Source organism: Staurois parvus, unplaced genomic scaffold, assembly GCF_062004578.1.
Source record: "Staurois parvus isolate SC_StPar_1 unplaced genomic scaffold, SC_StPar_1.0 ptg000155l, whole genome shotgun sequence".
Taxonomy (NCBI): Eukaryota; Metazoa; Chordata; class Amphibia; order Anura; family Ranidae; genus Staurois; species Staurois parvus.
In genome coordinates this window covers 11,852,662-11,877,053 of record NW_028317951.1, presented here as the reverse complement: position 1 = coordinate 11,877,053, position 24,392 = coordinate 11,852,662, and the positions used below count along the sequence as shown (strand labels likewise).

The following is a 24,392-nucleotide window of genomic DNA, read 5'->3' as shown; positions in this document are numbered from 1 at the left end:
GTGACCCGATGCCCGCTGTCCAGCCAGACGATCCAATGTCTGACCCAGTGCCAGCGGTCATGCCAGTTGACTCGGAGCCCACTGTCGTGCCTGGTGACTCGGTGCCCGCCGCTTCGCCTGGGGGCCCGAGACCTGTCGCTCCGCCTGGGGGTCCGGTGCCCGCCGCTCCGCCTGGGGGTCCGGCGCCCGCCGCTCCGCCTGGGGGTCCGGCGCCCGCCGCCCCGCCTGGGGGCCTGAGACCTGTCGCTCCGCCTGAGGGCCCGAGACCTGTCGCTCCACCTGGGGGTCCGGCGCCCGCCGCTCCGCCTGAGGGCCCGAGACCTGTCGCTCCGCCTGGGGGTCTGGCGCCCGCCGCTCCGCCTGAGGGCCCGAGACCTGTCGCTCCGCCTGGGGGTCCGGCGCCCGCCGCTCCACCTGAGGGCCCGAGACCTGTCGCTCCACCTTGGGGTCCGGCGCCCGCCGCTCCGCCTGAGGGCCCGAGACCTGTCGCTCCACCTGGGGGTCCGGCGCCCGCCGCTCCGCCTGAGGGCCCGAGACCTGTCGCTCCACCTGGGGGTCCGGCGCCTGCCGCTCCGCCTGAGGGCCCGAGACCTGTCGCCCCGCCTGGGGGCCCGATGCCTGTCGCCCCGCCTGGGGGCCCGATGCCGGTCGCCCCGCCTGGGGGCCCGATGCCGGTCGCCCCGCCTGGGGACCCGATGCCGGTCGCCCCGCCTGGGGACCCGATGCCTGTCGCCCCGCCTGGGGACCCGATGCCTGTCGCCCCGCCTGGGGGCCCGATGCCTGTCGCCCCGCCCGGGGGCCCGGTGCCCGCCGCTCCGCCCGGGGGCCCGGTGCCCGCTGCTCCGCCTGGTGGCCCGCTGCCTGCTGCTTCGCCTGGTAATCCGATGTGCCTCTGCCCGGAGTCCTGCCCGGGGGCCCGATGCCTGTCGCCCCGCCTGGGGGCCCGATGCCTGTCGCCCCGCCTGGGGGCCCGATGCCGGTCGCCCCGCCTGGGGACCCGATGCCGGTCGCCCCGCCTGGGGACCCGATGCCTGTCGCCCCGCCTGGGGACCCGATGCCTGTCGCCCCGCCTGGGGGCCCGATGCCTGTCGCCCCGCCTGGGGGCCCGATGCCTGTCGCCCCGCCCGGGGGCCCGGTGCCCGCCGCTCCGCCCGGGGGCCCGATGCCTGTCGCCCCGCCCGGGGGCCCGATGCCTGTCGCCCCGCCCGGGGGCCCGGTGCACGCCGCTCCGCCCGGGGGCCCGGTGCCCGCTGCTCCGCCTGGTGGCCCGCTGCCTGCTGCTTCGCCTGGTAATCCGATGTGCCTCTGCCCGGAGTCCTGCCCGATGTGCCTCTGCCCGGAGTCCTGCCCGATGTGCCTCTGCCCGGAGTCCTGCCCGATGTGCCTCTGCCCGGAGTCCTGCCCGATGTGCCTCTGCCCGGAGTCCTGCCCGATGTGCCTCTGCCCGGAGTCCTGCCCGATGTGCCTCTGCCCGGAGTCCTGCCCGATGTGCCTCTGCCCGGTGTGCCTCTGCCCGATGTGCCTCTGCCCGGAGTCCAGCCCGATGTGCCTCTGCCCGGAGTCCAGCACGATGTGCCTCTGCCCGGAGTCCAGCCCGATGTGCCTCTGCCCGGAGTCCAGCCCGGTGTGCCGCTGCCCGGAGTCCTGCCCGGTGTGCCAGTCTTTGATATCCCGCCAGTTACCAGACCCGGGCGGTGGAACATTTTGCCCAGCTAGGACTGTTTGGAGCGTCCTGAGGCCGCTCCTTGAGGGGGGGGTACTGTCAGGAATGGATTGGCCAGCAATGGTGGGACTCACCTGCTTTTTGATCTGCAGTACCAGGGCTGGCCAGCGGGTGCTCCCAGCAATCAGAGACTCAACCTTTCAGCCAGCTAACACCTGGAACTGATGATACTGGTGTATTTAAGGGATGGCCAGACTTGCAGACTCTGCCTTGGTGTTGTGTTTGTCCTGGGCCCTGTATCTGTCCTGCATCCTGTTTCTGTTCCTTTGCTGACCCTGGTTAGTGTTAATAAATTATATTGTTTATCACATATCTGAAGTCTGCATTTCCCTGCGTCAGTCACACACCTCTGGTCACACCTGGGAGCCCTGACACTTACGGACAACTGTTTGGTCTACATGTGCGTTGACCTGACACATTTCCTATATACAGTACTGCTAGAGACATTTAAGAAAAAGAGCTTTGAAGGAGCCTACAGTCTGTGGATAGTACATTCACATTGTTTTAAGAGTAACGTAAGTTCCTGGTGGGTATAAACAATAGAGTGAGGAAGTATAGGAACACTGGGCTGGAATAAAGGGGGATAGTAATGAGAGCTTAGAAGAAACAAGATGGGGTATAACAGAGTGAAAAAGGAGAGAAAGAAAAGGATTGCAAGTGAAAAGAAAACAGAGTAAAGTATGGAGTGATAAAAGAAAAGGAAGACAGTGAAAAAGAGAAAAGAAGAGAGGGAGAAGAAGGAAAAAAATTAAAATTAAGAAGGGATTTCAGAGGTAAAGGACTGTATAAATAATGTTAGGTGAAAGAGAACTATTTTCTGTCTATGTAACTTGTCTATGTTCCCTATATTCCAAACGGACAACCTGGGTGCTGACTACCACATCCCTTCTCCACTTTCAGTCAAAAGTATGAAAAGTATAAGCTGCAGTCCAGAACTTAGCTTTTCTTTCTGTGTTTAATTTGTAAAAAAAAAGACTGGGAACATTGATGTCTGCACCTGAAATCAACCTTCCTTGACATGATTCACCACTACTGGTTTGCGCACAAGCAAATTAAACACAGAAAGAAGAGCTAAGTTTTGGAGTGCAACACACACTATATTGTCAAAAGTATTGGGATGCCTGCCTTTACACGCACGTGAATTCAATGGCATTCCAGTCTTAGTCCATATAGTTCAATATTGAGTTGGCCAACCCTTTGCAGCTATAACAGCTTCAACTCTTCTGGGAAGGCTGTCCACAAGATTTAGGAGTGTGTCTGTGGGAATGTTTGACCATTCTTTCAGAAGCGCATTTGTGAGGTCAGGCACTGATGTCAGACGAGAAGACCTGGTTCACAGTCTCTGCTCTAATTCATCCTAAAGGTGTTCTGTCAGGTTTAGGTGCAGGCCAGTTAAGTTCCTCCACCCCAAACTCGCTCATCCATGTCTTTATTGACCTTGCTTTGTGCACTGGTGTGCAGTCATGTTGGAACAGGAAGGGGCCATCCCCAAACTATTCCCAGAAAGTTTGGAGCTTGAAATTGTCCAAAATGTTTTGGTATGCTGACGCCTTAAGAGTTCCCTTCACTGGAACTAAGGGACCAAGCCCAACCCCTGAAAAACAACCCCGCACTATAATCCCCCCTCCACCAAACTTTACACTTGGCAGAATGCAGTCAGGAAAGTACTATTCTCCTGGCAACTGCCAAACCCAGACACGTCCATCAGATTGCCAGACAGAGAAGCATGATTCGTCACTATAGGAAATACATCTTCACTGCTCTAGAGTCCAGTGGTGGTGTGCTTTACACCACTGTATCCAACGCTTTGCATTTCACTTTCTGTTGGGTGTGGATGCAGCTGCTTGGCCATGGAAACCCATTCCATGAAGCTCTCTACACTCTGTTGTTGTGCTAATCTGAAGGTCACATGAAGTTTGGAGGTCTTAAGCTATTGACTCTGCAGACAGTTGGTGACTTCTGCGCACTGTGCGCTTCAGCATGCGCTGACCCCTCTCTGTCATTTTATGACCTTAGACAGGTTGAGAGAGCACAATCAGCATAAACCAACTAAGAAAATGGGAGTCATAAACTGGCAAAAGGGGTAGTCTCTAGATGGAGGTGATACTATATTCTGCAGGCAGTGAAGATGCAGTTATAACTAAACAGAGCAACACTTGTCAGCCAGGGTTGCGTGCACCCTGTGATGTCAGTAAATGCAAGGTGAAATCAAGCAATAGTAATCTCAGGTAAAAGGATCTGAGTACAAGGGAGAGTGAGGGATAGTAGCAGTAGTTCTGATATTAAGAGTAGATGGGCTGGCGGCCTGTTCACCAACTCCACGTGACCTTGCAAAGTCTTGTGGTGGCAGGGGGGCCCCATTTTAAAGCAGGTTCCTGATGACAGTGACCCATTCAACAGTTCTGCAGGATACAAAGTGGTTTGGTGAATTCAGCAATCCTATGGCAGCAGCCTTGGTCTGTCAACTGCATGAATAGCGATGCCGACCACAACAACTTAGGCCTACACTCAGGCCTTCTCATGTGACTTGTTCCAATAGGTCTGTTCTGCTCCAATTCCTGTGGTGCGAAGAGAGTGGGCTTTTCCCGAACAAGGAATATAAAGCCCTCCTAGCTCCTTCTGCAGCACATGGGCCATAGAAATTCATAGTTTAAAAGGACAGCATCTGATCAGTATGGCTGCTTTCTCAAGCTGCATCTCCCAAAGTTCCAGAGGTTCTATAGTATAGTCTTTAAACTTGGAATGATTTGATTCTCCCCCTGCTGGCTGGAGGAGAAGAAAGCAACAGCAGTGAGACAGTTGCATTTTGGAACAAGGTCTTTAACTCAACTGTGGTAGTCCAGTACCTGGCTACAACTGTTTTTGTGTTTTGTGACAATCGGCACGTAACTGGGTACCTCTCACTGTCTGAACAATTCGCCCGCTTCCCCTCTGTTGCACTGTGTGCTTGTCCTGGATTGATCACGCATGAGTTTAGATGTCTACCCAATTTTTTTCTTGCCAGTGATGAAGAAGGAAGAAGACCCTTTACACCCACATATTGTGGCTGTCAATCATCAAGCTGGGTACTGGCACAACAGTACAGAATGGGGGAGATGTCTCCTGCTTTTCAGTTACAAATGGGCATCTGTGGCTAATATAAGTAACTGTATATTTTGCAGTGCTTCATTGGAATTGGAACCATATAGCATTACAATAATTCCATATGTGCTGCTGCAATTAACACTTCATAAATTATAGATACTTCCAATCCAGTTAATTAAAACGATGAGATCAGGACAGCTGTAGTATAAAGCAAGTGAGATATATACAGTGAAAGTGTTTCTTATTCTAATGAATGGATTAAAAAAATAAATTTAGAGTCAATTGCATTCTTTTAAAATTGTTCTAATTAAACTAAGAAAAGTTAATCCAAAGTGAGTCTTAAAGAAGCTTTGCACTTAATATGCTGGCTTAATTCTTAGATTTAGCTAAATCCTAAACTGATTCTAGCGTGATGGTAATATACTCTTGCAGTGTTTCATTTGTGTTGTTTTTGCATGTCTGTGACCCAGTTGAAAAAGATTTTCTCTGCTAACACATAGGAAAAGTTATTTTGATATAAGTTAAGAAACTGCTTGCTGATTTCAACATGCATACACTTATTTCTTGTTAAAATCAGCATGTAATGGGGCAGTTCATTTCAAATGGTGCTTATATTTGCAGACTTTTAATTCTACTGCTATATAAAAATTAGTATTTCTTTAATAAAGGGTATCATCTTAAATACTGCTATCCAACCTGCCTTGCTTCTTTCTGAGCAGCCAACATTCAGATTCTGTACTTGGTATGAATAACATGCAAAATGCCTTCTCTAGAGGAGTGTGTAATAGAGTTCTGAGGATCAGCAAGTGCACAGCATTGTAAGCAGAGTCCATCTTGCAAAGCCAGAGGTCCTTACTGCAAGTCAGTAAGATGAAAATAATCAGTATAGTGCTGGAAAAATTGTATTTCATAGTAAAAGAAACTGCAGTTTTACTTCATTTTTATATACAGATATGCACACATAAGAGTATTTGAAACATAAATAGTATAGATATGTTTCAAGCATAACTAGTATAGACATGTAAATATTTTAAAATGGCTGTAATCATATTTCCCATTTTATAGTAGAGCTTACAGGAATAAAATATATTTTCGTATAAAAGCATGTTGTCCTGTTTCTAAAGTAAGTGTGAAATAGTGAAAAATGTTAAACAAAAGTTAAATGTTATATTCTGTTACTTGACAATATTCTATTTCAAATGAATGACCTTAAATTGCATACTGCTCCTTAATCTCATCAAGTTTACCTTTCTGTCTCTATGAGATGGTCCCCACAGTGCTGGCTGTAATATCTGTATTTGGGATGGTTCCTTTCCCTTGGAGGGTCCTATGGAGCTATACTTGTGCACACTGTCCAGCTCCCACATACACACACTGAATGCATCCAGGTGGCAAGCCAACCTGCTGCTCCCCCTTCTCCCTGTGCCTGCGATGTTTTTTCAGAACACTGCATCTCAGATATTCAGGGCTCGTGCTCCTCTATCTTGGGACTGTGGGGAAACTTGCTGTAAGTTCTGGAGCCGGTAGAGGTATACAGTTAGCTTGGTAACTGTTTGTGCACATATACTGAGGTAAAATTTCATAGGGTGTAATTAACCGCTTGCCTGCAACCCTATAGTAGAAGTACTGCTACAGGGTGGCATGGCTGCACAAAATCACATATATACTGGATATGTGATTTGCATTTCCTGGTACGGGGTGCGCGCGTGCGCTGCCCTACCTGTGCCGCCATTGGCCAGAGATTCCCCACCAGCACCCGGTGATTGCCGTGTGGAACTGACAGGGGAGGGACCTGTGTGTAAACAACACAGGTCTCCCTCCTGCCAGCAAGGAAATGCTGCTTTGTATTTCTCTGCACAGCAGAGAAATGCAAAGCAGCATATCTCTGTAGTAAAACAGCACACACAGTAAAACACACACAGCACACAGTTAACCCTTTGATCGCCGAAATGTTAACCCCCTCCTGCTCAGTATCATTAGTACAGTGTCAGTGCTTTTTATTAGCACTGATCACTGTATTAGTGTCACTGGGGATGTCAGTGGCAAGGCAGTTCCTACCCAGTGTCAGAAGGCCCGCTGAAGTCCCGCTATAAGTTGCTGATTGCTGCCATTACTAGTATAAAATAAATAAAAATTCCAGTATATATACCGCCATTTGTAGACGCTATAACTTTCACGTAAACCAATTAATTTGTATAGGGATTTTGTTTAGCAAAGACATGTAGCAGAATACATAGAGGTGATCAAATACCACCGAAAGAAAGCTCTATTTGTGGTAAAAAGAAATTAAATTTAATTTATGTACAGAGTTGCATGACCACTCAATTGTCAGTTAAAATAATGCAGCGCCCTATCGCAAAAAATGGCCTGGTCAGGAAGGGTGGTAAATCCTCTGGAGGGCAAGTGGTTAATATATTGATTAGGCGATATTGAGTTGAAAATTCTTCATAGATAGTGTTCAGATAGTCTTAAAATAGAGGGTATGATAGGAGATAAGATGAAAGAAAGTATACTAAAATTTAGTTGCATTTTTTAGGGGCCAGAATGATTTTCATTTTACAATTCTATCAAAAATCAAGTATTTAGGTACCACATTATATTATCATAAGATGAGCCCATTTCTCCCCTACCCCCTGGCCATCTCCACAGACCTTCGATCAAGGGCAAATGCCAATCAGGTAGCTCTTTCATTCTTACTAGTAAGCATGCAGGTTTGGAAGGGGGTGTAATTAGAATTACTAGTAATAAAAGAATAGGTATCCTCTAACTGAGAAAACCATAGAATATTAAAGCTGACCTGTAAGATGAGAAACATTGCATTTAGAAGATATCCAGTTAGCCACATGAAAGTTATCACCTGTATGTTTACTTTCCTACTATCTATGGCTAACAATGTACAAAACCGTACCACTAGCAGTGTTTTTAGTTATAATGAAGAGATAAAGAAGGCGAAAGAGCCTGTAAGGCAGGGATGTAGAAGGTGGATAGAGATTTGATTGTTTTAGTTATTAGACAGGGATAAAGAAGGAAGAAGAGCTTATAGTCTCTTGGGCTATTATACAAGGCTATTGAAGGTGTAAGAGCTTATAATGTTTTTATTTTTAAAGCAGGGATAAAAAAGGTTAAATAGCTTATAATCTCTTTTGGCTATAAGGCAGGGGTGTAGAAGGTGGGATAGCTTGCAATCTGTTCAGCTGTAATGTAGAAGGTGGAGAAGCTTACAATTTATTTGGTTGTAAGGCAGGGATAAAGAAGGGAAAATATCTTATAATCTTTGATGCTGGCTAAATGAATAGCAAAAACCAATCTGTTGATCATAGATTTGAAAAGCTCTCAGCCCACAAATTATTGTTTGATCCAACAAAGACAGAATCGATTTTGGTGATAAATGCAATTTTTGCTTTATCCATATTATTGCAGCCACTTCCTTTCAGAGTTTCTCACTCTTAATGATAGGCCATGGCATATCAGAGTGGTGCTTTCCATTTGGCTGGCTGTAACGGATCCAGCAGCAATCGTCTGTCCCTGATGGCATCTTCTCCCCCATCAAGCCACTGCCAATAAGAGTAGCTTCCTCCAACAGCCCTGCCTATTTCCATATTGCCATTTGGTGTAGCTCCTTGCTCACTGCCCAAGGAATGCTATTATTAGATAGCTGCTGTGCACCTGGTAAGCCTTACTTCTATCTAGTTTGCATTCTTGTCCATTAATTCCCATGTACTTATCTTGGTAATCTGTCTGCTGCCTGTCCTGACCTCTGGCAAGTTCTGGTAATCCATGTCTGCTGCCTGCCATGACCTTTGGACTATTCCTGGAGTCCTCCATCTTGTGGTCAGTGGAACCTAAATCAGGGTGGACCTGGGATCAGCACACTTTGAAGCCCAATACACCTGTAAGGGGACACCTGGTGAATACTGGCTGGCTCCAGGTTCTGCCTGCATCATCTGCTCTTACTTGGATTACTCTTTGTACTTCATTGACTCCTGATCCAATGTCCAGGCTCTACCTTTTCCAGTATGATCCAGATCCAGTTTCCTTGACCTCCCTCTTCCAGTGTGGTCCCCCCTCTGCATTTTCAGCTTCCAGGTCTAACCTGTTTTGTATTGCTTTGCATTACCTTGCAGATTGAGCCTTCCACCTCCCATTGGCCATCCGTTATGGTGTAGCTACACTGTTCAGCTTAGCCGGCATCCTGGCATTAATTACTACCTTTATGGCAAGTTCTGGGCTATAAGAGCAAGCCACTGGAACATGTGTCTTTATTAGAAGATTCCCATCACCTCTAGTGACAGCTATAAGAAATATGAGTCTCTTAAACTTTTCCTTTGGTAACGATCATCAAAAGGACAACTACACAAGTAAAGAGGGGGTATCTCCCTAATGAGACAACACAACAAAAAGGTTAGCGTGTACTGTAGGTACACATTAGGATCTGTAGTAACAGACACTGGGGCGAGATTTACTAAAACTGGAGCTCTCAGAATCTGGTGCAGCTGTGCATGGTAGCCAATCAGCTTCTAACTTCAGCTTGTTCACTTAAACTTTAGCAATAAAACATGATTTGTTTTCTGCAGAGCTGTACCAGATTTTGCACTCTACATTTTTAGTAAATAACCCCCATAGCACATTGCCAGCTTTTTATGTTGTCTGAACTTTAGCTTTCATTTTTCCTGGGCAGGTTAAAAAATGAAAGCTAAAATCAGATTTTGCTATTGATAATATCTCTTTTCCTTTCCTCCAGTTTAAATCTCTCTACCTCACTATCATTATTCTTCAAAGAAGTTTCCTTGTGCTTGCAAATGGCATCACTATGTACCAAATATAATGACGAATTATTATCATCTGTATATTATCAAGTAGGAGAATGTTCTTTTTCCATTAATGTGTTACAGTCGAGTAAGTTGTGTCACAAGTTAGGAAAAAATCAACGTGTACAGTAAAAGAGTATTTTATTTACATTTTTTTCTGTGACTTGTCAGACTTGAATGCAATGCATTTTTTTCACTACGTGTCTCATTGTTAAACTAGAAATATTCCAGCTTATCACTTTTGTAATAAGAATGATGTTATGCAATGATATCTCTTTATTGCCTGTCTGTCTCACCAATAAAATTGATTCTTCGCATGTCTATGGATGATCAGCTGCTCACTGTAAATCTGTTGAAGCAGAACAAAATCTCATGCTGCCCTACTGAAGCTGCTCTGAATAAGCTGGTTAGGAAAATAGAACATGACGAGATTCTTAAATTTTCTGGTCTGTTTAACACTGTATCAACAGTAGCAAAACATGGCTAAAGTTTCATGGATTTTGCAACTGTTGTCAAAGAACAGACATAACAAGACCTTAATCTTGGTTCAAATTATGTAAACTCTCATGGTAGATAGGATTTGGTGTACACTTTGAAATTCTCAAGTATTTGGTCCCTGTTGATTCTGAGAAGAATGCAAACACAAAGTATGTTTATTAATTGCACTTTAAAAGCTACAGGATTTTTTATTGTTTTCTTTTTTTTTTTGTCAATTGAGAAAACAAGATTAAGTAGAATCACACTTTTTAAGTTTGTATAAAGAATGATACATGAATAATGTAAATACATTTTGGCATGAAATGAAAAAGCCCAGAACCAACTAGAACTCTTTCATTTTTTTTATTTTAGTTTTGTTAGCCTTGGTATGAGCAAACACTTTTACATCAAACATAAGTCAAATTTGATTTTTGGGTGTCACTACTTCTTTTTGGGAATTAATAACCTTTTTACACCCTTAATCAAAATAATATCTCAGCTATCTTTCAGCTTCTACACATAAAACCATCCATTTAATTGTATACATGTTAAAATCAATTAGAATACAAAATCCACAGATAAAACCAAACTGTGACAACCACCCTTCTATATCTTTTCCTTAACAGCATCACTTTGAACACATGATTTATGATACTCCAGACCATTTATTCCGGTACATTATTAATGTATGAGACAATCTTTTATGTTAAAGTGGTTGTAAACCCTTACATATATCCAGTAAAGTGACTGGCCTCAGGTGATACATGGAGATGAAACAAATCCTTCTATATAAGTTGTACCTGTTTACCTGCATCTTCTCTACATCCATTCACAGTCCAGAATTATTAAAGCTTGTCTGAGCTGTCAGAAAACAGAGGGTGGAGAGCTGAAGTTACACACTGCAGAGCTCAGTCAGGAGAGCTCTGAGAGTTGATTGGAGAGAAGGGACACCCCCCTCCCCTTCACACAGCACGCAGGAACAGAATTGAGGCTGTGAATCTGCTGAAGATCCCGCTCTGTCACCTTTTTTCTCTTGGTGTCAGAAAAACCTGTCAGAAGTGACTCATGAAGATATAGGAGGAATGGGGCAGCAGACAGAAAGGACATTAAAGATGCTTAAATGCAGTGCACAGAAAGTTGTTTTGGAGTTCCCTTCCGAAACTATAGAGTTGCACTACAGTCCAAGGTTAAAACATGTTTATTAAATGATGTATAAAACCAGCAGTGCAATCAGATGAATAATAGTGAGCACTGTAACTCATAACATGTTCCCAGTCAACTGATCTAACAACTGTTAAAAACTCATGACTCCTGGTGTGAAGTAGGAGATGGCAGATGGCAATAGCAAACTACACATACCAATCCATACAGCTGTGCATTGGGAAACTGCCAGTTGGAAACACCACTAGTTCATCTGATTGCAGTGCTGTTTTTTCATACATCATTTAATAAACAGGTTTTAACCTTGACTTGTACTGGAGACTGTTCCTGTGATGCAACTCCATAGTTTTGGATGGGCTACCCACAGTAACTTTCAGTGCGCTGTACTTCAGCTTTTCTATATGTTCTGCATATACTCCAGTAGATTGTGGGCAACAGATGTTTTGTGGTCATTTCCCACCTACAGATATACTATATTGCCAAAAGTATTGGGACGCCTGCCTTTACACGTACATGAACTTTAATGGCATCCCAGTCTTAGTCTGTAGGGTTCAATATTGAGTTGACCCACTCTTTGCAGCTATAACAGCTTCAGCTCTTCTGGGAAGGCTATCCACAAGGTTTAGGAGTGTGTCTATGGGAATGTTTGACCATTCTTCTAGAAGCACATTTGTGAGGTCAGGCACTGGTTTCGGACTTGAAGGCCTGGCTCCCAGTCTTCGCTCTAATTCATCCCAAAGGTGTTCTATCGGGTTGAGGTCAGGACTCTTTGCAGGCCAGTCAAGTTCCTCCACCCCAAACTCGCTCATCCATGTCTTTATGGACCTTGCTTTGTGCACTGGTGTGCAGTCATGTTGGGACAGGAAGGGGCCATCTCCAAACTGTTCCCACCAAGTTGGAAACATGAAATTGTCCAAAATGTCTTGGTATGCTCTCCATGGATATGCCTCCCCAGACCATCACTTACTGGCCACCAAAATGGTCATGCTGAATGGTGTTACAGGCAGCATAACATTCTCTACGGCTTCTCCAGACCCTTTCACATCTGTCACATGTACTCAGGGTGAACCTGCTCTCATCTGTGAAAAGCACAAGGTGCTAGTGGCAGGCCTGCCAATTCTGCTGTTCAATGGCAAATGCCACTCTAGCTCTACGGTGCCTGGAGGTGAGCACAGGGCCCAATAGAGGATGTCAGGCCCCCAGGTCACCGTCATGAAGTCTGTTTCTGATTGTTTGGCCAGAGACATTCACATCAGTGGCCTGCTGGAGGTTATTTTGTAGGGCTCTGGTAGTTCTCATCCTGTCCTTCCTTGCATAAAGGAGCAGATACCGTAGCTGCTGGTGGGTTAAGGACCTTCTATGGCCCTGGCCAGCTTTCCTAGAATGACTGTCTGTCTCTTGGAATCTCCTCCATGCTCTTGAGAGTGTGCTGGGAGACACAGCAAACCTTCTGGCAATAGCATGTATTGATGTGCCATCCTGGAGGAGTTGGATTGCCTGTGCAATCTCTGTATGGTCCAGGTATCGCCTCATGCTACCAGTAGTGATACTGACCCTAGCCAAATGCAAAACTAGTGAAAAACAGTCAGAAAAGATGAGTAGGGAAAATATTGTCAGTGGCCTCCACCTGTAAACCCATTCCTGTTTTGAGTGTCATCTCATTGTTGCCCATCTAGTGCACCTGTTTTTTAATTTAATTAACACTAAAGCAGCTGAAACTTATTAATAACCCCCTATGCTACTTAACTGACCAGATCAATATCCCAGGAGTTTAATTGACTTTTTGCTATTAAAAAGTGTTCCTTTAATTTTTTGAGCAGTGTATTAGCTGCAGTTGACTTTAATGTGTTAAATCTGCTAGTACATCTAACACTCCCCTCCCCCCAGACTGACAATTCTGCTATCTAAATGTGCCCCCTGTGCTCCTTCATCCAGACTGGGGGTACTCTAATACAGGATATGTGCTACTGGGCAGGTCACCAGGTGAAAACAGAGGGGAACAAGCCTAAAAAAGAGAAAATAATGTAGCCACCAAGCTGCAATATATTATATTTTTGGTTTTAGGTGTAATTCTGGTTTAAATGTATTACCCCATTAAAAGGGATTTGTAATTCTTTTCAGACAGTCCTGAGATTCACATTCAAATAGCCTAACAAATCCTGGTTGAGTTTTTTCCAGTGTCACTTTCCGTTTCCAGTTTGCTCACTGGACATGAATCAATAGCATCTATTTTGTGCAATGAGCAGGCATATGATCTAAGAAGCTGCAAAGCTGAACCAAGCATAGGTGATTAATTCACATGACTGACTAAAAATAAGATACAAATCCTTTGGAACTAAAAAGAACTACATGTATTATTTATGTTTAAAATAGTAATAAACCTAAAGATAAATATTTGTTATATTGCAGCTTACCAATTCTTAGATGTAATGGCTGCATTTCTTTTCTTTTCACCTGGTGATCCTGCCAGTAAATCTGTTGTTTTTTTGAGAACACGCTGTCCTGCAGATGTAGTAGTAGTAGTTAATTGGGAAAAACCATTTAACACTGAGAGGAGTGCTTACAATGATGAGCTTTCATTTATTTCAGTAAAACCTTTATTCCAAAAGGTAAAAACTGTGGCTGTAACTGTTTATAATATGTTAGCTGGAGTTTGGAGTTAGTGAATCTAACTCCCCTCCCTCCTGATTGACAATACTGCTGTCATAAGGTGTCTATGTTACTCTTACATCCAGCAGAGGAATGAGACAGCAGATAGAAGTGACACCTAGTGCTCTGGATAGAGACAAGTACACACAATAGAGGGATAGTGTGCACTTTACCCCCTTGCCGACCAGTAGTTTTTTAGAAGTAAAGCTTTTACTGCTGGCCGGAAACAATGTACCCACAAAAAGTTCATATTTACTATATCGTAGACAGCACCTAGTAATGCTATTTGTGCCTAAGCAGTACCCTGAAATGTTTTACCCTTTGTCTTGAATTCCTCCTGAAAAAATTGTACTTTCTGTTCCTTGAGCCTCGTTGTGTATTTGCAGTGTGAGATCTAAGGCACTGCTGCCTCTGACTGCTAGTTTCACATAGTTTGGAGTTAGATTTGGTGATGTCACTACTATGCTGCTCGCTATTCTCCATGCTGGAGAGACAGCTATACCTAAGGATCTGCACTGCAAGGACCTCCCTGCTTCTGCTTTATCCATCTCACCTACAGATATGCACTTTTTCCTGCTGCTTCTTGAATATTCTTTCAGCAGTCATCAGGGTGGCAGCTCTGACATAAGAAACAAAGTTCTGCCTTTAGCAGGATGGCTACCTCCACTCAGAGACACAGTGTGGATCATGGCAGAGTACATTAGTAATGAGGAAAGGTTGTAGGGAGACTATACTGGTGATTACTCATTTGCCCTCTGCTTGCCTTTTTTGTTGGCACAGCTTCCACAGTTCAGGTAATCTTTAATCTTGTGTTTCTTTGCAACAAACTGAAATCAATGTGTTATTAAATAAGGTATTTGCCAACAAGAAGTTATATAATTCAGCAGCATGTAAAAAAGATCATCTTTGTAGTATTATTCACATAATATTTGTCTCTATACTCTACCTTTTAGCATTTGTAGGAATATCAGGTCAGAGAAAGGAAAGTCAGTGACTTTCTGTTGCCCCCTACCATCTGCAATCTGAGCTAGTGAGTCCCCCTGGCACCAGGATATTTCTGTGATTTCTTTCTTGGCAACTTTTAAGCAGCTGCAACCTCTAAGCTCTTTTATACTGTCAGCGTATGACTTCAGTGAATGTTTTTTAATTTAATAAATTCTAGCTCACATTTTTACTGTTTTTCTTCTCCTCTTGCATTATGGTTAGTTTGATATTAAGCAGTGATGTCTCTTGTTTAGTATGGAAATGAACGTCTTAAATGTGCAGTCTTACATAAGTAACTGCCTCTTAAGATACACCTGCAGACCATATAAAAGAGCATTTTAAATGAAGCAGCGAGGGCTTTACTTTTTAATTTAATTGAACTACAACTGCCAACACATGCAAAGCTTAGTGCCATAAAAATAAAATGTGTCAAAAAATCCGACATAGCTCTGCGTTGCATTCCAATTTCAGCATAACCTGGACTTAACAGTGCCTTTTATTCTTCGGTTTGAAAAGATAAATGTACTCAGAGCTGTAGAAGAGAATATTGCCGAAGAAACAATTCTGTTCATCTTTAGTAGTTTCCTTAAGTACACTTCTTCTGTGCCAATTTGCATATTTTTTAAATAATGAGCTAAGTGCAGACATTTCGACAAGAAATTTAGCTCGTACAGAAAGTACTGCAAAAGTGAAATGTCCATTGGAAATATCTGCACAACATACTGGGAGCCAGTGGGTTGCTAATTTCATGCATTTATGTCAGCAGTGAAATTGTTTAGTAATTCAGTTTACTTCTAATATTTCATATTGCAGGGGAAATCTCAAGATGGCAAATTAGATGCTTTACATGCATTCAGAAAAGAACGGAATTTTGATGAGTCCAGTGGAAGATTTGAAAAAGACAAGCATGTTACTGAATGGACAGTGTCAGCTGGATTTACTTCCTTTGAGGGGAAAGGAGAAGCTGGTGATGAGGTAAGTGTCTGCATATACAGTTAGGTCCATATATACAGTGGATATATACAGTTGGTATTGACCAACACATATTCAAGCTATAGTTATATAATGGGTATGGGCTGAAAGTGCACACTCTCAGGTTTAATTTGAGGGTATGTACATCCAAATTGGAGGAAGGGTTTAGGAATTACAGCTCTTAAGAGTAGCCATCCCCCCTTTTTCAAGGGACCAAAAATAATTTGACAGTTGAATCAAAAGCTGTTTCATGGCCAGGTGTGGGCCACTCCTTCATTATTTCTTCATCAATTAGGCAGGTAAAAGGTCTTGAGTTGATTCTAAGTGTGGTACTTGCATTTAGAATCTATTGCCGTGAACCTACATCATGCGTTCAAAGGAGCTGTCCATGCAAGTGAAACAGGCCATTGTAAGGCTTCAAAAACAAAACAAATCCATCAGAGATATAGCATCAACATTAGGAGTGGCCAAATCAACAGTTTGGTACAGACCTCAGGCAGTCATTGCCAGTAAAGGTTTCTCAACAAAATATTAAAATTTAACATTTTATTTATGATTATTTTCAATTGTCCAATTACTTTTGATCCCTTGAAAGGGGGATGGCTACTCTTAAGAGCTGTAATTCCTAAACCCTTCCTCCAGTTTGGATGTACATACCCTCAAATTAAACCTGAGAGTGTGCACTTTCAGCCCATATCCATTTTATAACTATAGCTTGAATATGTTTTGGTAAATACCTGAAAAAAAATCTAAAATTGTGCCTGTGTCCAAATATATATGGGCCTAACTGTATTGTTAGAGAGGAATCAATTCAAACATAGGGAAACATAGGCGTAAAAGTGGTCAAATTTTAGTTTTTCGTTCTGGGCAGAATGGGGCTTTACTTTTCAGATTCCATACATCAGTTCCATGGCATGTTGTATTGTCCGTAAAAATACTAAACAATGTCTGTACAAATATTAAAGGATAGCTAAATTTTAAATAACATTTTTAAATCCAGAACATGAAGTATAAATATTTTTTCGGCTTTCTCATGTCATGTGAATGACTAGCAGCTTTAAAAAAAAAATTGGCATTAAGAGATTATTTCTTTAATACTACAGACAACTGAGAAACCATTCCTTAGTTTTAGAACACAGGACTTTGTCATTCACTTGTCCATGGCAGATTACCCGTGCTCTGTTATGCAGATCAAATCTGCCAATACGGTACCAATACCACTTTCTGCTTGTGAGACCATGTTGAATTTAAAGTGTTACTAAACCCACAACAGTAAAAACAGTCTGTATATGCAGTAAAGCATGTTTGCTATACTCACTGTGGTACCTAAGGGGTAAATCCTTTGCAGTGTGTAAAAACACTGTTTGATCCCGACTTCTATGATCCTCCCCTTCTTCCAGTGTCCCCCTCTTAACTCCTGATAAGACATATTGTGTGGAGCCACTCTGCACATGCTCAGTTTGGTGTGTGTAGCTAAAGAGTTTTTTTTTACATGGAAGAGTGCATACATATCTTCATATACAGTTTGTATATTTGCCATATATACTTTTTCCTTCTCCTATTAAAACATGATCCCTTTTGCAAAAAAAAAAAATCCTCCTATATTACTATTTGATTGTGTACAAATATTTACAAAGCAGTGATAATTTGTACAAAATATTCACAAGCTCGATTTCAAATTTCTCTAGGGTTTTAGCTCAGAAGCGAGAAAATTGTGTTATCCGGACACTTCTGGGTCATTGCTGCATGGTTGCTTTAATGAAGAGGAATCTGCAAAATATTTTAATGAAGCTTTATTGGAATGGAGAAATCAAAATCATTCCAAATCACAATCTCTTGATACCACTGAAAAAGGCACAGGTAAGCTTCATTTACACAGAGCATATCCTTATTCTTATAGATATACATATCCATATCCTTATAGATATACAAATTTGCTTTCTCTATGTATTTCCATGTTTTTACTCTTTAAACAGTGAAATTTATTTTGTATTTATCTTTATTTTTTTCACTGATTGTGAGGTTTAAATACATTTCAAGTCGTTGTAAAGGCTGAAGGTTTTTTTTTCCTTCAAGCATTCTATGCATGAAGGTAAAAAACACTTTGTGTACAGCAGTGTCCCCAGCCCCCTCAATACTTAGCTGAGCCTCATTGAGATCCAGCGATGTGCATGACACCCTCATCTGTCCTGGGTCTCTGTCTCCTCACTGGCTGAGACAGCAAGTGGGAGCCATTGACTCCCACTGCTGTCAATCACAGCCAGTCAGCTAATGAGGAGAGAAAGGGGGTGGGGACATGCCACGGCTCTGTGTGTGAATGGACACACGGAGCAGCGGTGTCCCCCATAGCAAGCTGCTTGCTGTGGGAGCACCCAACATGAGGGAGGAGCCAGGAGAGCCTGCAGGGGACCCGAGAATAGGAGGATCCAGGCTGTTCAACAAAACCACTGCACGCAGCAGGTAAGTATACACGTTTGTTATTTTCCAAAAATAAAAAATGAACCTTTGGAGTCGCTTTAAGATCCCCATTTCGGTATATAATTGCCAATTTGTCAAATGCTTAAAGAGACTGTCATAAAAAAAAATTGTTATAGGTATAAATTAAAGGCACCTACTGTGTATATGAATAACATATATTGTATATATTCCTGTATATACAGTACCGACAGCAACCTTTGATAACCTGCCTTTCCTGCTGAGTCCTGGGCTACTCAGACACTTCCAGGTAGTTTTGGAGCCTGCTGCTACCTCTTACCCTCTACACATTCCTATCAGCCCATGACAACAGGAGTCTTAAAGCCTACGTTTAGACAAAACATAGAAAAAAATTAGCACAAGGGACAATACTTACAATTAATGTGCCCCTTGGATTGCTGGCTAAGGATTTAGCTGAAATGATTGGTCCTCTGATCCCCCTATATCCAGGCAGTGGTAATCTTCCAGTGGGGGTTAATACAAGCTGAGGGGTCTGTCACAGGTACTCATCGCGAGTGACAACTACTGTATGCCCTCCCTTTCCACTCACCTCCTCCATTCATAGAAACCATACTATATTACAGGTGAAACTCGAAACATTTGAATTTCGTGCAAACGTTCATTTATTTCAGTAATGCAACTTAACCAATTCAATATCGGGCACTTTTACACTTTCCTGCCCAGGCCATTTTTCAGGTTTCAGTGCTCTCCCACTTTGAATGACAATTGCGCGGTCATACAACATTGTACCCAAACTAAATTTTATCATTTTCTTCACACAACTAGAGCTTTCTTTTGGTGGTATTTAATCACCGCTGGGGTTTTATTTTTTGCTAAATTAACAAAAAAAGACCAAATATTTTGAAATAAACACACATTTTTCTTTGTTTCTGTTATAAAAGTTTGCAAATAAATAAATGTTCTTCATAAACTTAGGCCAAGATGTATTCTGCTACATGTCTTTGGTGAAAATAACCCATATTAGGATGTATTTTTTAGTTTGTAGGAAAGTTATAGAGTTCACAAACTATGGTATAGATCTGAATATTGATCAATCCTGAAGTACTGACAGCCAATCTAATTTCTTGAGGTCCAAGAATGTCAGAACAGTACAGATATCCCCCAAATGACCCCTTTTTGCAAAGTAGACAGTCCGACGTACTTCATAAGAGGAATGGCGAGTTTTTTTAAGTTGTATTTTTTTTGTCATAATTTTTCAGAAAATGAAAAAATTTTAAAAAATTAGTTTCACTATTTTATTTTTACATATTGTCACCAGTGCAGTACAGCGTCATCATATAACTGGCATGGCGGTGATCAGGGACACTGACTGGTGACAGTATGAAAAAAAAAAAAATATATATTTTTTTTTATTACATTTTTTTCTTTTTTTTAAGATTTTTTTTTCATATTTCACCATATGCTATTACCATAGTAACATTGTACTACTTTGGGGAAGTGATCAGTATTTTTTTTTTTTTTTTACACAATTTGCTTATAGCAAATAATTACTTTGCTATAAGCAAGCATTTACCTGAATGACATCGATTCATTCAGGGTTTTTTTTTTTTTTTTTTTGTGCTTAGCTGTGATTTGGCCACAGCTAATCACGTGACATGTGCATGTGATTAGCTGTGACCATTCACAGGCAGACACTAGTATATAATGGATGGCATGAATGAAGCCATCCATTGTATACAACTGTCATGTGACCTGTTGTGATTGGTCACAGCAGGTCACATGGTACCGGCAACGGGGGCCGGTACTCAGATCTGTCATCGGCCATGTCCGAGGTACATGGCTGGTGACAGATCGCGCCGCTGCGCGGCTCTGCAGGAGCGCAATCTGCGCATGTGTGGGAGGACGCCATATGGCGTCCACCCGGAACGCTGATGACATTTGCCGTCCACCATTCGGCCGTAGGGCGGGGGCGGCAAATGGTTAAAAGGGGAAACTAATATATGAGATAGACTCATTACATGCAAAGCAAGATAGTTCAAGCCGTGATTTGTCATAATTGTGATGATTATTGCTTACAGCTCATGAAAACCCCAAATCCACAATCTCAGAAAATTAGAATATTATGAACAGGTGCAATATTCTAGACTCAATGTGTCCCATTCTAATCAGCTAATTAAGCCATAACACCTGCAGTTCAGTATGAATCACAATCATGGGAAAGACTGCTGACCTGACAGTTGTGTAGAAAACTATCATTGACACCCTCCATAAGGAGGGAAAGCCTCAAAAGGTAATTGCAAAAGAAGTTGGATGTTCCCAAAGTGCTGTATCAAAGCACATTAATAGAAAGTTATGTGGAAGGGAAAAGTGTGGAAGAAAAAGGTGCACAAGCAGCAGGGATGACCACAGCTTGGAGAGGATTGTCAGGAAAAGGCCATTCAAAAGTGTTGGGGACTTTCACAAGGAGTGGACTGAGGCTGGAGTCAGTGCATCAAGAGCCACCATACACAGAAGGATCCTGGACATGGGCTTCAAATGTTGTATTCCTCTTGTCAAGCCGCTCCTGAACAACAAACGTCAGAAGCGTCTTACCTGGGCTAAAGAAAAACAGACCTGGTCTGTTGCTCAGTGGTCCAAAGTCCTCTTTTCTGATGAGAGTAACTTTTGCATCTCATTTGGAAACCAAGGACCCAGAGTATGGAGGAAGAATGGAGAGGCACACACTGCAAGATGCTTGAAGTCCAGTGTGAAGTTTCCACAGTCTGTGTTGATTAAGGAGCCATGTCATCTGCTGGTGTTGGTCCACTGTGCTTCATTAAGTCCAGGGTCAACGCAGCCGTCTACCAGGAGATTTTGAAGCACTTCATGCTTCCTTCCGCAGACGAGCTTTATGAGGATGCTGACTTCATTTTCCAGCAGGACTTGGCACCTGCCCACACTGCCAAAAGCACCAAAACTTGGTTCAATGACCGTGGGACTACTGTGCTTGATTGGCCAGTAAAATCACCTGACCTGACCCACATAGAGAATCTATGGGGCATTGCCAAGAGAAAGATGAGAGACATGAGACCGAACAATGCAGAAGAGCTGAAGGCCGCTATTGACACATCCTGGTCTTCCATAACACCTCAGCAGTGCCACAGGCTGATAGCTTCCATGCCACGCCGCATTGAGGCAGTAATTGCTGCAAAAGGGGCCCAAACCAAGTACTGAGTACATATACATGCTTATACTTTCAGAGGTCCGATATTGTTCTATGTACAATCCTTGTTTTATTGATTGCATGTAATATTCTAATTTTCTGAGATTGTGGATTTGGGGTTTTCATGAGCTGTAAGCCATAATTATCACAATTATGACAAATCATGGCTTGAACTATCTTGCTTTGCATGTAATGAGTCTATCTCATATATTAGTTTCACCTTTTAACTTGCATTACTGAAATAAATGAATTTTTGCGAGTTCCACCTGTATACAGTATATTATACTATAGCTTCCATGCATGAAAAGCTATGTATGAATGGGTAAGGTGGACTCTGTAGCATTGGAAGATTACTACTGCAGGGGTAGGAAATCAGAGGACTGAATATTTCAACTAAATGTGCAGCCAGCACCACAAGTGACAATTTGCATTGATTGTAAGTGCTGTCCCTTGTGCTGAATTAAAAAAAATTTTTTTTAAAGGAGCTTAAATATTTTAAAGGAGCAGGGTGGAAGATTTAATCAGTTTATAACTAACTTTTTAAAGTTAGTTACACATGGAATGGGCTTTTCATGTGCATAATACTTAAAGAGGAGCTCCAGTCACAATATAAAAAACTTTTGGGTGGAGCTCCACTTTAAGAAACCTAGCAAAAATCAGTTAACACAGTTGCCATGTATGTTTTACTTGCAGGATTTGGTGCAGGGACACGTTGGAGGTCTTCAACTGCTGTAGTGTTGTGTAGTGATTCTGGTGTGTCCTTGCCCCTTTAAGGTGGAATGGGTTACCTCCAGGTATACCTACCCTGCTATTTATTCCTATGTACTGTATATCCTAAAATGGGAGCTCTCTTAGATTAGAATTATGGACCACACTACAGAGAGGGACCTTGATGAGACAGCATGGCTTACACTTACATTTGCAAATGTTGTGCAACTAAAACCTCTGTTTGTATCACAAATTGTTGAAACAATGTAAATTGTATTGGATACCTAGTAAGCTTGCTGGGAAATTTTTGCTTTGTGCTATGTCTGGAAGCCTTCCTTGTAAAAAATGGCTGGGCATTTGGTCACAATAGCAAGGATTTGGAGGCAGCTGCTGATACGGCACCACCACCTGCATCTAAATAAATTGTGACATGAAAATGACCTGTCAAATGCTCTGAACTTTCCTTTTTCTGTGATCTATTGAGAAGCTGAAGTGCTTGTGTGGCTGTAAGGCCTAAATACAGTGATGAAGAAACTGTTCACTTAGTAAAGTGAATATTCACTTTGCAAGTGTAGGCTCACTGAGATTAGTAAATAAGTGAAATCGTTTCACCTTAAATACCTAGTTACATGCAGCGGAAATAAAGCAATATTTTTTTCTGTTTCTGTATGATTGGGTGATTGAAGTAAACACACATTGGCTATTAAGATAAATTAACACTACTACTTTACTAAATTAACCCTACAGTGTACTCTGACTGTGTTCAACTTTTGGGAGGCAACTAAAGAGAAACAGCAGTAGGATAGGTGGACAACATACTTTGGCCTTAACAAAATTAGTTCTAAAGGGTAATAGATGGCCTGTGATTCAGTAATTAATCTATTTTTTGGCAGGTTTACTGATACAACCTTAAACCTCTGACTCCTGAACCACAAACCAGAAATGTGCATGCGTGCATTTGTTTTGGATGCATTCGTTCATTGAAGGATTTTGTTATGTTAAACTGATTCCTTTTCAGAATTTGTTTTGTATCTTCGACATTTGTTTTGTATATTCGTTGGTCCGTATATTTTGCAGTTTTTTTCAGAATATGTATTTCAGGTAGATTCCATAATCTTATATCAAAACTATTTGGAAAGATTCAATACTTTCAGACGCAACAGAATAAATAATGCAAAATTCTGTGGCCCCAAATTTTTCAAACCCAAGAATTGCATTAGAGTGTGGAATGGAACTGACTGACTTTGACAATTACAAAATCTATTTAAATCACAAATTTACTTGAATCTGAATTATCAAACAAATTCAAAAAATTATTTCATTTCCCCGTGGGCCTGAATTATCATGTGATGTCTTCTGAATGAAATTAATGAAACAAATGCAAAAATCGTTAATTTTGTTATAACTATTTTCAGATTCGTAGACATTCGTTATGTCCTTTCAAAGATATGTATACATCCAAATCTCCAAAAATAATAAAAGAAATAATAATTTTCATCCAAGAGCAAATCGCACATCTACCACAAACTAATCCTAGTGGGCACACCATTTTCCATTAAACAAACAGACTCAGCTTTACATCTCCAGTATGTGAACAACAATGAAGGATTGACTCCTACTATTTTAGATTTGAAGCTGCATTAGATGTTGGCATTTATATCAGAAGTCATTAAAATAATCATCCAGCTACAGTCAAATGAGCGCATAGTTTGACTACAGGTATTATTGTTGCCTGGCTGGTTATATAATGTTTTTATTATATCATAGTCAAAATGTACAGTACACATGCTGATCATAGATCATGGGTTTTATGCTGGTACCTTCAGATAATTGGTCACTGGCAAGCTTTTGAGGACTGCTCCCTGGGCATCCCCCTTATAACTAGTCCACTCCATGAGTCCTCTGTGTGTTTTTTGCTAGTGTTTAAACGTGATGGCCTCTTCTCCCTTATGGAGGAATCTCTCTTAGCTTAAAGAAAAAGTTCATCTTGCAAGTAAAAAATGTACACTTATTATTTTTTGTATTATTTTTTGTAATTATTTTTTTTCTGGAAGCCTGTAAAGCATTGCACCCCCTGATCTGCAGATTGCGGGTGCAATGTCAGGCTCTTGAAGACTATCAGTGTAAACTATCTGCTTATACCTCATACGAGCAGGCAGTTACACACTGACAGGAAGCATCAATTAAT

General features: G+C 42.3%; 1 protein-coding gene across 1 annotated transcript in view; it reads left to right on the top strand.

Moving 5' to 3' along the window:
* The window catches only part of ZBBX (zinc finger B-box domain containing), a 317,177-nt gene that overhangs the window by 77,047 nt on the left and 215,738 nt on the right, over positions 1-24,392 (top strand). Inside the window, exons 8-9 of the mRNA XM_089675461.1 lie at positions 15,700-15,861; positions 17,547-17,718. Of these exons, the coding sequence (XP_089531587.1) occupies positions 15,700-15,861; positions 17,547-17,718 (334 nt within the window). The remainder of the gene's footprint in view (positions 1-15,699; positions 15,862-17,546; positions 17,719-24,392) is intronic.